Source organism: Mytilus trossulus, chromosome 11 (assembly GCF_036588685.1).
Source record: "Mytilus trossulus isolate FHL-02 chromosome 11, PNRI_Mtr1.1.1.hap1, whole genome shotgun sequence".
Classification (NCBI taxonomy): Eukaryota; Metazoa; Mollusca; class Bivalvia; order Mytilida; family Mytilidae; genus Mytilus; species Mytilus trossulus.
The window spans coordinates 49,217,149-49,230,778 of NC_086383.1; the positions used below are offsets into that span (position 1 = coordinate 49,217,149).

The 13,630-nt window shown below is 32.7% G+C and overlaps 1 protein-coding gene across 1 annotated transcript in view; it reads left to right on the forward strand.

Annotated features, from left to right (window-relative positions):
* The first annotated feature begins 643 nt into the window (after window positions 1-643).
* LOC134690116 (uncharacterized) overlaps window positions 644-13,630 on the forward strand; it is a 31,372-nt gene continuing 18,385 nt past the window's right edge. Inside the window, exons 1-5 of the mRNA XM_063550088.1 lie at window positions 644-738; window positions 4,581-4,889; window positions 5,435-5,508; window positions 6,378-6,465; window positions 7,746-7,932. Coding sequence (XP_063406158.1) covers window positions 4,604-4,889; window positions 5,435-5,508; window positions 6,378-6,465; window positions 7,746-7,932 — 635 coding nt within the window. The 5' untranslated portion in view covers window positions 644-738; window positions 4,581-4,603. The remainder of the gene's footprint in view (window positions 739-4,580; window positions 4,890-5,434; window positions 5,509-6,377; window positions 6,466-7,745; window positions 7,933-13,630) is intronic.

A 13,630-nucleotide genomic window follows, 5' to 3' on the forward strand; every position in this document is an offset into this window, starting at 1 on the left:
ATTCACTGGAAGTTTGGTCGTTTTACAGATGTAGATCCGCCATTAACATGTGTTTAATCAAAAAGACAATATCATGGTAGATTAACAAATATTGCAACTTTTTCAAATACGTCTATTTTTTCTATTAATATCTTCAATATTTTGTTCGATCTTTTTCAAATGTTTGTAAAATTATAAAATTTTAGTTAGGCAGCAACCATTTGATTTTCTGTTTTTGATTCTGTGAAAAAAAAATTGTTTGTTTCACCCTCAACTGCCACTATATGTAATGCTAAAATTGAAAGAAAAAAATGTTTTCAACTTGTCGCGAAAAAAAATTTGTCCAGAAAAAACCCATAGCCCCCCCCCCCCCCCCCCCCCCCCCCCCCAGAAAATCAAATGGTTGCTGCTTTAAGCATAAATGTACATGTACAACACCATCATTAAAAATTCTATATCTATTTTTTAATAGTACACGATAAGATCATTATTTAGGCTTGTTGCAGTAGTTTTTGATAAATAATATAATTCTGAAGAATAGAGATGTGACAGCATGCCACAGTTGCAAAGAAATTTCCCGAAAACATTTCACCGTGTCAGGATATTATTTCACGTATCGCGTGACAAATCTGTGATATCAAATACAAATTTGGCAACGACTATACAAATATTTCGATTTTTGTTACATGTATATGTAGACGTTGATACACAGTCTTGTGTCGTTTTCATTTGCAGTATCATACTAGAAAGACAGTAAAGGTATGTACTGTAACTTATTTAATCATTCATTCATATTTTATATACTGTACTTATATTCATGTATGTTACAAAGTTACTATTGACGAGAAAGAAAAGTTTGATGTTCATTTATATGACAAACCATAAAAATAGGAAAACCTGTAATATTGTATATATGAATGATATTTTGCTATTTCCTAATTTGTGAAATTATTTTAAATTAAGGTATTATATATCACTTCCATGCGCTGGTTCCTTTCCCAAGCTATCTATTCTTTTAGTTCTTTTGGCTTTATCAGCTCTGTATTTTTTCACAACTCTCCCCTTGAGCATTACAGAAAAGACAATGCAGGAATTTTTTGTATTACCCTCTAAAACCGACGCATCTCTTCCTATATAAATCCTAACCTGCAGCCTTCTATCAGAAATGTAGCAGCTCGTATGGTTTCTAGGTTTTCATTTTTACAGATACTGGTGTCAGTAACTTATAACTTGCATACCCCCCCCCCCCTTTGAGCATTATTGAAAGGACAATCATATGCATCGCTGAAATACGCATCTCGTGCAGTAAAAAAGATACCGTTAGTGTTAGTAACGGGCACTTGAGTAACACATTATATCTGATAACCACCATATTTTTTTTAAATAGAAATGTAAGGAGATGTAGTATGCATGCCAATGAGCCAACTCTCCACCAAAGTCACTATGTGTAAAATGTAAACAAATATAGGCCCAAGTACAGCCTTCAACGCTGAGCCTTACATGTAACCCACACCAAACATGCAGCAAGCTATAAAAGGGTTAAATCAAGATATGCGGGTCATCATTGAATAGAATACAAAACAAGATAGTTCTTTCTATACCTTAAGTTTCATTTGTTTCAACATGTTCAAGCAACGCAATACCATAAATAAATAATTTCAATAAAGCTTTGCCTTAAATGCAATATTTGAAGATTATATTAATTGTAAGAGATATTAAAGTCATATTAAACTAGTTTCTTGCAATTTTGATGTAATCGAAATTGTTGTACAAATGCATGCATATATATACTAAACTAATTTCTGCATGCACATGTTTCTAGATCTATTTTGAATTATATTATGTATCATCAACAAAAAAAGTATGTCATTTAGTGATTGTTGATCGCATACAATAATAACCTCACGAGTTCGTTGCCGAAGTTTACCGGATCGGGACATTGGTAAACAATCAACACAGAGCACGCGGAGCTCGTGACAAATAACGTAATTGATAGAGCCATGACATATTTTTTTTATTATCTCGTAATCAGCTTAATATTGTACGAATAACAGGTACTGAAATATTCTTTTGCTTTATTTTTGAAATAAAGTCTAGCTCCTGTTACCCGCTTCCGTATTGACCAAGCGGTAATACGGACATTTTTGTCTTAGACACTGTTCATTTTTGGGTCGGTCCTCTCCGTGCTTTGTTTTTCAACTACGTCGATTTAATTTAATTTAAAATCAGAGGCAATATAGTTAAACAACTAATGTTCAAGTACCAGGTATACATTGCAACAAATACAAGGACATCATTCGTAAATATAGCTCAACATGCAGACTTCTTATACGTTCAGGTATTTCACATCCAACTTTTATGATAATATTTCTTTATAAAGCCCAAAAATGTCAGTATTCACCTCAGAAGATAACAAAACCTTTAAATAGACTTATTAAGAAGGGATATAATACGATATTGTTGTCAGGTCATTAAAGATTGCATATATTTTGGCATTACATGTAATACTGATTCACTTATAGGGTCTTTGCATCGGAACTAAACACATTAATTTTAAAACCAGTTGTTGGAATGACACGGGTTATGTTCTTCTCATAATATGTTATGATGATATGATGCTTAACTATATGCTAGGCTAGGCTCACTTGTCGTCCTGTTTCTGATGCTCGTACAGATAAGTTTTATATTTTCCGTTTATATACAAATACTTGTATATATATGTCCCATTGCGTTCCCGTTTGTTGATTTCACCTTTCCCCGTAAAATTTGTTGAATGATTTGTTGTAAATTTTACGTGTGTTTTTCAAGAATAAGTTAAAACTATTCATTTGTCAGTGCACGTTTGTTAACATTCTTTCATTACGGATTTATCCTTTTGTAATTCAGCTGTGCGAGAGCGGAACATTTAACGAGAGGTCTCGTAGGAGTTAAGGTCACTGCGAGAGAAAGAAAGAAAGACCATTCACAATTTGTCTATCTTTTTTTTTTAATTAGATAAAACAAAATAACCCTTCGAATATAGAGTTCATAAGATAAGAATTTTCCCTATAGAACCCCTCAATTGTTCCCTTCATTTTCACCACTTGAATGAGACTTTCCAATCTAAATAGAATTTAGAATTAAACAAGAATATGTCCAAAGTAAACGGATGCCCCACTCGCACTATCATTTTCCATGTTCAATAGACCATGAAATTGGATAAAAAATATAATTAGGCATTAAAATTAGAAAGATACTATCATAGGGAACATTTGAACTAAGTTTCAAGTTGAAAGGACTTCAACTTCATCACAAACTACCTTGACCAAAAACTTCAACCTGAAACATGCACTTTCATTTTCTATGTTCACTGGACCGTGAAATTGGGGTCAAAAGTTTAATTTGGCTTTAAAATTAGAAAGATCATATCATAAGGAACATGTGTACTAAGTTTCAAGTTGATTGGACTTCAACTTCATCAACAACTACCTTGACCAAAAATTTTAACCTGAAGCGAGACAGACGGACGAACAGACGGACAAACGAACGGACAGTCAGACCGAAGAATAACAGACAGACAGACGAACGGACGCACAGACCAGAAAACATAATGCCCCTCTACTATCGTAGGTGGGGCATAAAATAACTAATTTTCTAACCGATCTTTTCATGTACTGGACTGGCAACTCTCTTTATTTAAAACGAAAATCTGTCTGTCGTTATAATATGCAGGTTTTCTGCTTGGAATCTCCGCCTGAAAAGAAAGAAATTTTCCAAAGTTCAAGATGATATATTCCGGTATCAAGTGATTATTACCACGCGGGGCTTATCGAATATAGAAAGTGAAACTACAATTCAACATAAATTCCGAAAGTACATAGAAACAAGTATGTGTCCCGAGTACACGGATGCCCCATTCGCACTATCATTTTCTTTGTTCAGTGGACCGTGAAATTGGAAAGATCATAATCTTAAGGAATATATATACTAAGTTTCAGGTTGATTGGACTTAAAACTTCATCAAAAACTACCTCGACCAAAAACTTTTACTAGCTGAAACTGGACAGACGAACGAACGAACAGAAGGACGAACGGACGTACGGACCCACAGACCAGAAAAAAACATAATGCCCCTCTACTATCGTAGGTGGGGCATGGATTTGTTCACAAAGGGAGCCGGGAGTACTTACTCTGTAGAAGATGTGCAACTTCATGTTGTCTTTTCTATTTCTACTCTATTTTCTATTCAAACCCAAATATTTGATTTCATTCAACAAACTAATGTATGACCTCCTTCATGTACGCGTCGCTTAGAAAGCGGCCATGTACCAAATGATTAATATCAATCTTCGAGGAATTTTCTATATGAGATGTTTGCATACTTTCAGCAGATTTACGTTCTTGGCATGACACGGAAAATATAGGCAACTTAGTGTACAAGAAACAATAATTCAATAGCAGTACATTTATGAAGATTTTTCTAATATATATGTAAATGATTTTCTATTACTAGTTATATTGTGAAACTAAGCCATTCAAGAATATAAACCATATGCAACTATTTTTTTTAATTTGAAGTTTGATATAACTCTAAGTACACATTTTTCAAACTAATTTCACAGGTTTGAAATTTTGAAAACCAGCGATGATTTTCGTTCCAATCATTTTGTTGATGGTTATATGCAAGGATGTAACATCCATTCCTTGTCTTTCTAACGAATCGAAGAAGGATTTTGATGACTCTAGAATTGCCCTTAAAGACATGGAAAATAACCTTGGAAACACTGTCAAGAAACTAGAAAATAGTTTCAAGAAAATAACAGCTTCAATACAGGACCAGCTTGGGGTAGTTAAAGATGTTCTATCAAATGTCGGGGAAAAGGTCAAGAAAGTTGATAGCGACTTCCAGGTTCTAGGAAAAGATTTTAAGAGTAAGAAGTATAGCATGTTTAAACAGCTTCTACAAGTTTGTTTGCTACCTATAGCGTAAATGGAACGTAACAATTTGGTGTTCTAGAAAGTCAACCTTTTGAATTTTATCTTGTTGGACCATGCATTGTGCAAATGCCGAAAGAAGCATATTGTATACAATAATTATATAATCATGTAATCTTTATAATTTCCTGCGCAGATGATTCACATTACATTCTCTATTCTAGCAATTTTCAAAATAATACTGTAAGTTCCTTTTTATCATCGCGAGAATCAGAATGTTTAGGAATGTTCCGTTTTTTTGAAAGCTACTTGGTTAATACTAATGATTGACTGAATTGATTCACATATCAGGAAACAGTTGAAAACAGTGTTTTAAATAAAATTTTAAACAAATCTATGTTTTTAGCACATTTTATTTCAAATTCTTTGTTTGACCAAAAAAATTAGCCATCTCAAATACCTATATATACATACATGATATATTTACCATGTTTCACAATTTGATAGCTAATTATGTGACTTTGAATAATTATTTTTGTAGAGACTAAATGGCACAAATATAATGGACACTGTTACTATTACGGTCTTGACACACAAAACTGGTTCACTGCTGAGGTAATTACAGTACAAATAACCACTTTTAAGCCACGGCTTTAAGCTGAATATTATTCCTTAAGATAAAGGACATAGAATGGTCTTGTGTCAATTTCACAAATGTACTTCTCTGGGAAAGACGAAAAGGGGGGGGGGGCACTTCATTTATACAAGCTGTTATGACATGTCGCTGGAATAGGTCACCTTTTCCGATGATGCTTGAAAATATTCATTAAGTAATATAAAACATAAAAAAAACCCGGAACAATATTTTAGTAATTTTTTTTTCGAAAAAAAAAAATAACTGAAATAACGAAAACATATCTGATTATAAAAAAGAAGATGTGGTATGATTGCCAATGCGACAACTATCCACAAAAGACCAAAATGACACAGACATTTACAAATATAGGTCACCGTACGGCCTTCAACAATGAGCAAAGCCCATACCGCGTAGTCAGCTATAATAGGCCCCGATAAGACAATGTAAAACAATTCAAACGAGAAAACTAACGGCCTTATTTATGTAAAAAAATGAGCGAAAAACAAATATGTAACACATAAACAAACGACAACCACTGAACTACAGGCTCCTTACTTGGAACAGGCACATAAATAAATAATGTGGCGGGGTTAAACATGTTAGCGGGATCCCAACCCTCCCCCTAACCTGGGACAGTGGTATAACAGTACAACATTAGAACAACTATAAAAATCAGTTGAAAAAGGCTTAACTCATCAGAAGGACAACAATACTTTGTAAGCAAACGCAAAAGACAAATATAACATTTAACTATGAATATTATTGTTTTGATTCTGATATTATAGGCATCTGTTAACAATATGCATTGATAGCTTACATGTTTTATCTGAATATTTTTTTTTTCTAGAGAAAATGCAGGGATATTGGTGGATACATTGTTAAGATTGGTGACGAAAAGGAGAATACACAAATGTTTGCAAACAAACCAAGTACAAGTATGAACATAGTTAAGTTTTGGGTTGCCAGTGTTTTCCGAATTTTCTTTTAATTCCCCAAATCAATAAAATAAAATAAATGTATGAAAATATATTAAACGAATTCAAGATAAAACATAATAAAACAAAATAGACCAACATAAATGATATGAATAAAATAAATAAATGAAATGAAATAAATACAGGGGTTAAACATTTTTGTTACAGCTAACTAGCCCAGGACTTTTTGGCAGGAGGATTATACTAGCCCTGTTTCAAGAACTGCTAGCCCATCAAAACCAACCTGCTAGCCCAAGTATCACTTACAAATCACTCAGGGTGTGCTGCTTAAGACGCTGGGAATGTGTGTCATGTTTTGAAGGCATTTGTACACTATAATTTAAGAAAATAAAATAAATAGTCTTAGGCTTTTCATCCTCAACAACGACCTTGCCCATGGGAATCTTTCATTCCATGTCGCTATGAACGTTCTTTTTCGCTTGTCCCGATCGTACTTTCTAATTTTTTTTTAGATGTATCTGTATCAGCCTCATAAGAATCCCCTTCATTTGCCGATTTTCGTGTTGAACTTGAAGTTGATGAAGTTTCTGCGCTTGCCGTAGTAAAATATGTTGATATATTTTGTTGCATTGACATAGTTTCGTGCTCCCTGCTTTAACAGTTGTCCGACAAGAGTCTAGACGGATCAATACCTATCAATACATTATACCCCCCCGGTACCGTTAATTGAAAAACTCGACAGAACCAATCAAAAATATCCCCGTTATAACATATAACGAGAAATCGATATTGAAAGTACAATAACTGCGATCAATACATGATACCGGGCCACCCGGAGTTATTTGTTCTATTTTTAAAACATGTTACTGTGCATGAGGTGAGAACCTGTACAAACCAGTTCAAATTCTTGGAATCCCGGATGACGTAATTGAATCTGATTGGCTAAGACAGAAAAGTGATGAAGGGATTTTCCACTTTCTATTTTAGACACGCCAAGATTTTTTTGTTACTAGTCCGTCGGGCATACTGGATTATAAGTTTTGGTTGCCCGAGACGTAAATGTCTAGTCCCGGGCGTCGGGCTAGTGGATTTTTTAACCCCTGAAATAAAATGAATAAAACGAATAAAATGAATAAAATAAACAAAATAAACAAAATAAATAAAATGAATAAAATAAACAAAATAAACAAACAAAATAAAATAAATAAATGAAATAATATAAAATTAATGAATAGAATAAATAAAATAAAATAAATAAATAGATAAATAAAACATTTCAGGAAACCATTACTGGATAGGACTCACAGATTTGAATGAAGGAGAATATCGTTGGACTTTTGATCAAACCAAAGCTACTTATCTACCTTGGCTTAGTGGTTATGGTAAAACGAACAATGGTTACAACTGTGGTGCCATTCTTAATAGTCATAATGGACAATGGTTTGACCAACCGTGCAACAATAAAATGTATTATATATGCGAGAGTAATTTCTGTGAGTACAACATTATTTTTTTTTTATTATAATAATAGTTGGTGTTGTTTTAACCTAGTATACATTTAATAGTTATGTCTTTAGAGATTAACCATGAATGAAACATATGGCACATGTCTATTTACTCGGTAAAAGTACTGTTTGAATGTACACAAAACACTATGAATTACAAGAAATTACTTTTTAGCGACTGCCATTGTGTAATCAGACCTCATATTCACTATGGTAACCTCTGATCACAGACTATTTAATTGTATATGTATATTTACTAAGTTTATTGAATAAATGCACATTTATACCCCAATGGGGTTGAAGGCATATATAAATGAACACAATACATCATACATAGAGAATAATACATGGCAAAATCCGTATCATATGTCGTATCATCCTGAGACATCAATATCAGCCCGAGGGCCTTTTAGGCCCGAGGGATAATATTGGTCGAGGGTGATACGGCATGTGATACGGATTTTGCCATGTATAATACGCTTTATCATATATTTCTACAGAAGAGTATTATAGTATATGAACTGTTTTCTGATCCATAGCACTGGGTTACCTTCAGTTCTGCTTTTGTCTTGTTTCAAAGCTTTAAAATAACTGCTACTTAAGACAACAATGGAACTGATATTAAAACCCGCCATTCTGAAATTGCGTTAATTTCGCGGATTTTTTTTTTGGCGCCAATTTGGAAGTTTATCCCTTTTTCAGTTTCCCACTAGCCATTAGGGTCTGAAATATATTTATTTCGATTTGTTAAGCATGGATTATATTATCAACAGGAAAAAAATTCTCAAACATGTCAAATTGGCCGTCTTTTAACGATTCCGTAATGCCGTTGATCGTCGTTTAAAATTATTTTCTTTTTTTTATAGATATAATAACAAAGACTATATGTACTATACAAAATATTAATAACACGTATTTCAAAATTAAAAAAAAAAAGCATCAAGTATAACGTTCTATCACCCCTTGGGAAACCCCGTTTTAACTAAATTCCAAAATAAAGACATTTTTTGACATTGTAGTTTTTCGTGCTTACACATTGATGTCACCTTGCATCTAAACACAGTCAATGTACACATATTTAGTAGGTTTGTTTGAAAAAGTAATGGCGAGATCAGCTGTGAATATTTGACTGGATTAATATATTCTCTTTAGACTTAGCCAGTGAAATGTATGACTTAACTAAAACAAGGTAAGGAAATCGTATACTGTCTTTGCACAACACTAACTGCTTTAGATGACCGACATAAATGATAAAACACATTTTGTGATTTTAAGGAATCCTGCAAAAGTAAATGAAAAAGTATTGTCCTAAATTTGAACTTAGGCAGCCAACAAACCATTTGATTTTCTGGTGGGGGTAGGGGGTGGTGGCTATTGAATATTGATTGTTTTGAAGAAAAAATGTTTATAACCAATTTTTGGATAAAAAATAATTTGTTTTTTACCCTGAGAAAAAAAAATTTGTTTTACCCTCAGCTGCCATTTGATGAAATGCTAAAATTGAAAAGAGAAGAATTGTTTTCAACTTGTCAGGGGAAAAAAATCCATAGTTCCCCCTCCCTGAAAACAAATGTTTGCTGGAATTGCTGCCCAAACAATCTCTTTCAGAGTATCATTTTAATCAATCTTATTCAAAGCTTTATCATACTGACATGAAGTGTGACTTAATTTTGACTTGTGATCTAAAACATAATTGTCCACTTAGCCCCCAGAAACTGCTCTGAAATACTTTCATATAAATATAAAAATGCATAGTTTTTTTAATGTTATAAATTATTATTTTTTTCAAATAGAAAAATAAAAATATTACTGAGTCTATTTTAATCTTATTCATTTTCAAGTTCATGATTAGCACCATTTATTCATTAAAACTATAACTTGCATGAAATCAATGAGATAACCGATTTATTGATATATTTAGTTTTTTCATACAAAGATTGCAAATAATTTTCCTTTTATTTAAAACAATGAAGATTTTACATTCAGAATACTTTCATTATGATCTCTTTTAAGTTTAAATGAAAAAGGTAGGACCTACTTGCAAGTGTCAGAAATGAAAAGGAACTCCTGTTTTTTTTTTTTTATCATTTTCATACTGTCTTGATCCATTATTCATGAATATTTAGACTACTCCTTGTATAAATTGAGTAGACATTTATTTCTGTGTTAAAATAATTTGGTTGCAGCAGTAAAAATACCTACCAAAACATGAATATTAAATTAACTCTTGGAATATTAAATTAATATTAAATTATTAACCCTATTATGGCATATAGGGACACATCTAGGGCCTATTTCACTGGGACTGAGTTCTGAAAAGTGATAAAATGTGTTTCTCTAATTTTGGCACATGTTTATAGTATCAAAATGTATATAAGAGATTAATTTTTAATAATATCCACTTGTAAATAACAGCATATGGTGTTTGATATAACAATAGTTTTGCATGATAGTGTCAAACAAAGGGACGTAACTCGTGAATTACCCCCTCTTCGTCAGAAATATCGACACTTCTAACTGGCACATTTGCGTATCTGTGCATATCAACTGGCACAAATTTGACATATCATAGTCAAAGTTATGTTACATAACATAATTTAAATTCAGCATAGCTTCCCGAGAAGTTAAGAAAGAAAATTACGATTTAAATTTTTTTTGACCACATTTTCTGGTCAACACCTACACTTTGAAGACATATTATGAAAGAAAAAAATGAGTTAAATCCATAATTGAGTTTATGAAAATATTCCTTATATACTCAAGAATGTTCACTTAAAAGCAAATTAGTTTTAATTCATTGTAACAGCTACAAATTAAAAGAAACGGGCTTCCCTTTTTTGGGTAAAAAAATGCCCATATATGGTAATCACATGACGTCCATTGTTGCTTTAAGAAATGGGGTTAAACCGGGGTCAGCTTTCCGACTGTGTTGTTTTGAAAATATTTTGTTTATTATTGTATATATTTAAGTGTTTGGATTTTTTATAGTTGCATTGAGTGTGCCAAAAAATATGTTGTAAAAACTTGATGTTCGTGACGTCACATACAATATGAAAACTTGATGTACGTGACGTTACATACCAAACAATGACGTCATTCCAAAAAAATTGCTATTTTTAGAAAAAACATTCTTAAGCAAAAAAAAAAACACCTAAAAAACTGACTTTAGTTAAAAAAAAAAAAAAGTATGCGATACGGGTTTTACCATGCGATACGGGGTATGCGATACGGGTTTAGCCATGCGATACGGGATATGCGATACAGGGTAGGTTATACAGACTGGAAAAAAGAACCTTTATTAGATATACAAAATAGCTTTATTTTGTACTAAATATATGATAAATATAAGTATCTATCATGCAGTTGTTGAGTCCACTCTCCTCAGTGACCATGACTTTTTACATGAAGATTTAAGAAAATCGTCTAGTCATATCATTTCATTCATTGATATATCACATAGTTTTGTGCTTGCAAACATGATTATTGAGTGTTAATATTTGTAGTTTTACATATTAAAAACAAGAAAGTTGTTCTATAATTTCGTATCGGTTTTCTGTTAACTTATATATTTTTTGTATTTTCAGGTTTCTAAAATGAGATGACGTATCAGCGACAGAATAAAAAAATCAATAAATAATTGACATGATTGATGTTCTTACTTTTCTGTATGTGGCATACATTTTTCGTAATTTTTCTTTCTTTTATTAAATAATAGGGAGATGTACAAATGAGAGTATCCACTATGAGAGTAGAATGAAGATAATTGTAGATCACTGTACGACCTTTAACAATGAACAAAACCCATACGATAAAGTAGGCTATAAAAAGCACAGATATAAAAGTGAAACAATTCAAACCAAAAAACTGTCGAATTTATTGCAAACCAATTTACGAAAACGAAAACAAACAAATAAGACGGACATGCACTATATACTGTGGATTCACTTTTGAGTGTAAGGAGAAAAGTGAAGTTCCTGTCTTTCTGTCTTTTTCTGTGTTTCTGATGTTGCCTTTAGACCGCTTTTTACAGCAATTACCTGTACAATAATTAGCTAATAACCTTTCTCGAGATAAGGAAACACAAACAAAAATCTACATTACCTGTACTGTTTGAGAAAGAAATATTACGTTAGAAAGCCACATTACTAAAGTCATTGATCAGATACGTACTGAATTGTCCTCCCCTTGCAGGAAATCTGCCATACATTTGAAAACTAGAAAATCTGCCATAACTGGAAATTTGACATACATTTGGATTCTTAATATTCTGCCAAAGAGTTCGGATGGCATGACGTCAACTTTACCACAGATTTGAAATCAGACATACATCTGAAACCCCCATGAATGTGAATCTTCACATACACAAATGTATCTTATCTTAATTTGTGATATCTTTCACAAAATGGTTTATAGTATCAATTTCTTATACAATAAGGATTCGTGTAATTATTCAAATATCCTGCCAAATAAAAATCATTTGGGTTTTTATTTTCAAATCAATTTCTGCCGAATTTGACGCTTTTTTCAAAAAATATAAGTACAATTTTTAAAACCAAGATTATTGACAGCTTTTTAATACAGAAATTCATGTCTCCATTAATAACATTAATGGTACCAATTTTCCTGCACCAGATACGCATTTTGACAATAAATGTCTCTTCAGGATGCTCCTTGCCAAAATATTTGAAATCCAAAGCTTATATAAAAGACGAAGAACTATAACCGAAAAGGTCCAAAAAGTATTGCCAAATCCGTGAAAGGAATTATTGCTTTGCATGAAGGAGATACATTCCTTAATTTATAATAATTTCTAACATTTTGTAACAGCAAATTTAAATAACACAACAAAAAACGTATTTTCATGCCAGTACCGAAGTACTTGCTACTGGGCTGGTGACACCCTCGGGGTTAGTTCTGAATTTCACGAAGGTATTGGTTTAAACATAACGTTAAACAACCTACTATGAATAATTGCTTTCTGAAACCAATGATCTAACGGTAGACATTATCTTTTTCGAAATATAAAATTAAAAACAGATAAAAATGCCTTATTTTGAGTTCTTTAACATTGTTCTCTTGGGGGTTCCTGTTGCAGGTATGTCCGGAAGCTTTAGTGTTTTTAAAGAACATCAATTTCAAGTCCCTCTGTAGTGTATTTCATATAAATTGAACCTGTAATAAAATACTACCTGTCTTATTAGATCACTTTAGCGTTTTTTTAGCATACATGTATGTTTAAACAGCTTTTGGTACTGGATCCCAATTATGTTTTACCGTAAAGACTCGGTCATACCTTACCGGATAGCACGAACGGACGCCTAATGGATATTTTTTTTTCAATCCGTTCATGTTCGTTAGACGTCCGTTCTTATCCGTTAGACGCCCGTCCATATCAGTTGCATGTCTGTTAAGCGTACGTTTTATCCGTCGACGTCCGTTCTGTCCGGTGGAAAACTTTAAGCATGTTCAAAACTTTGAACGGACGTCCAACTGATAAAATGTCCGTTGAACGTCCGTTAGGCGTCCGTTTTGTACGGTACTCGTCCGTTTCTTTTCCGTTTTGTATACGTTACGTGTCCGTTATACATCCGTTGGTGGTCTGGATGATAAATTCACCAACGGACTTCTACCGGACGTTTAACGGATAAAACGGATGTTGA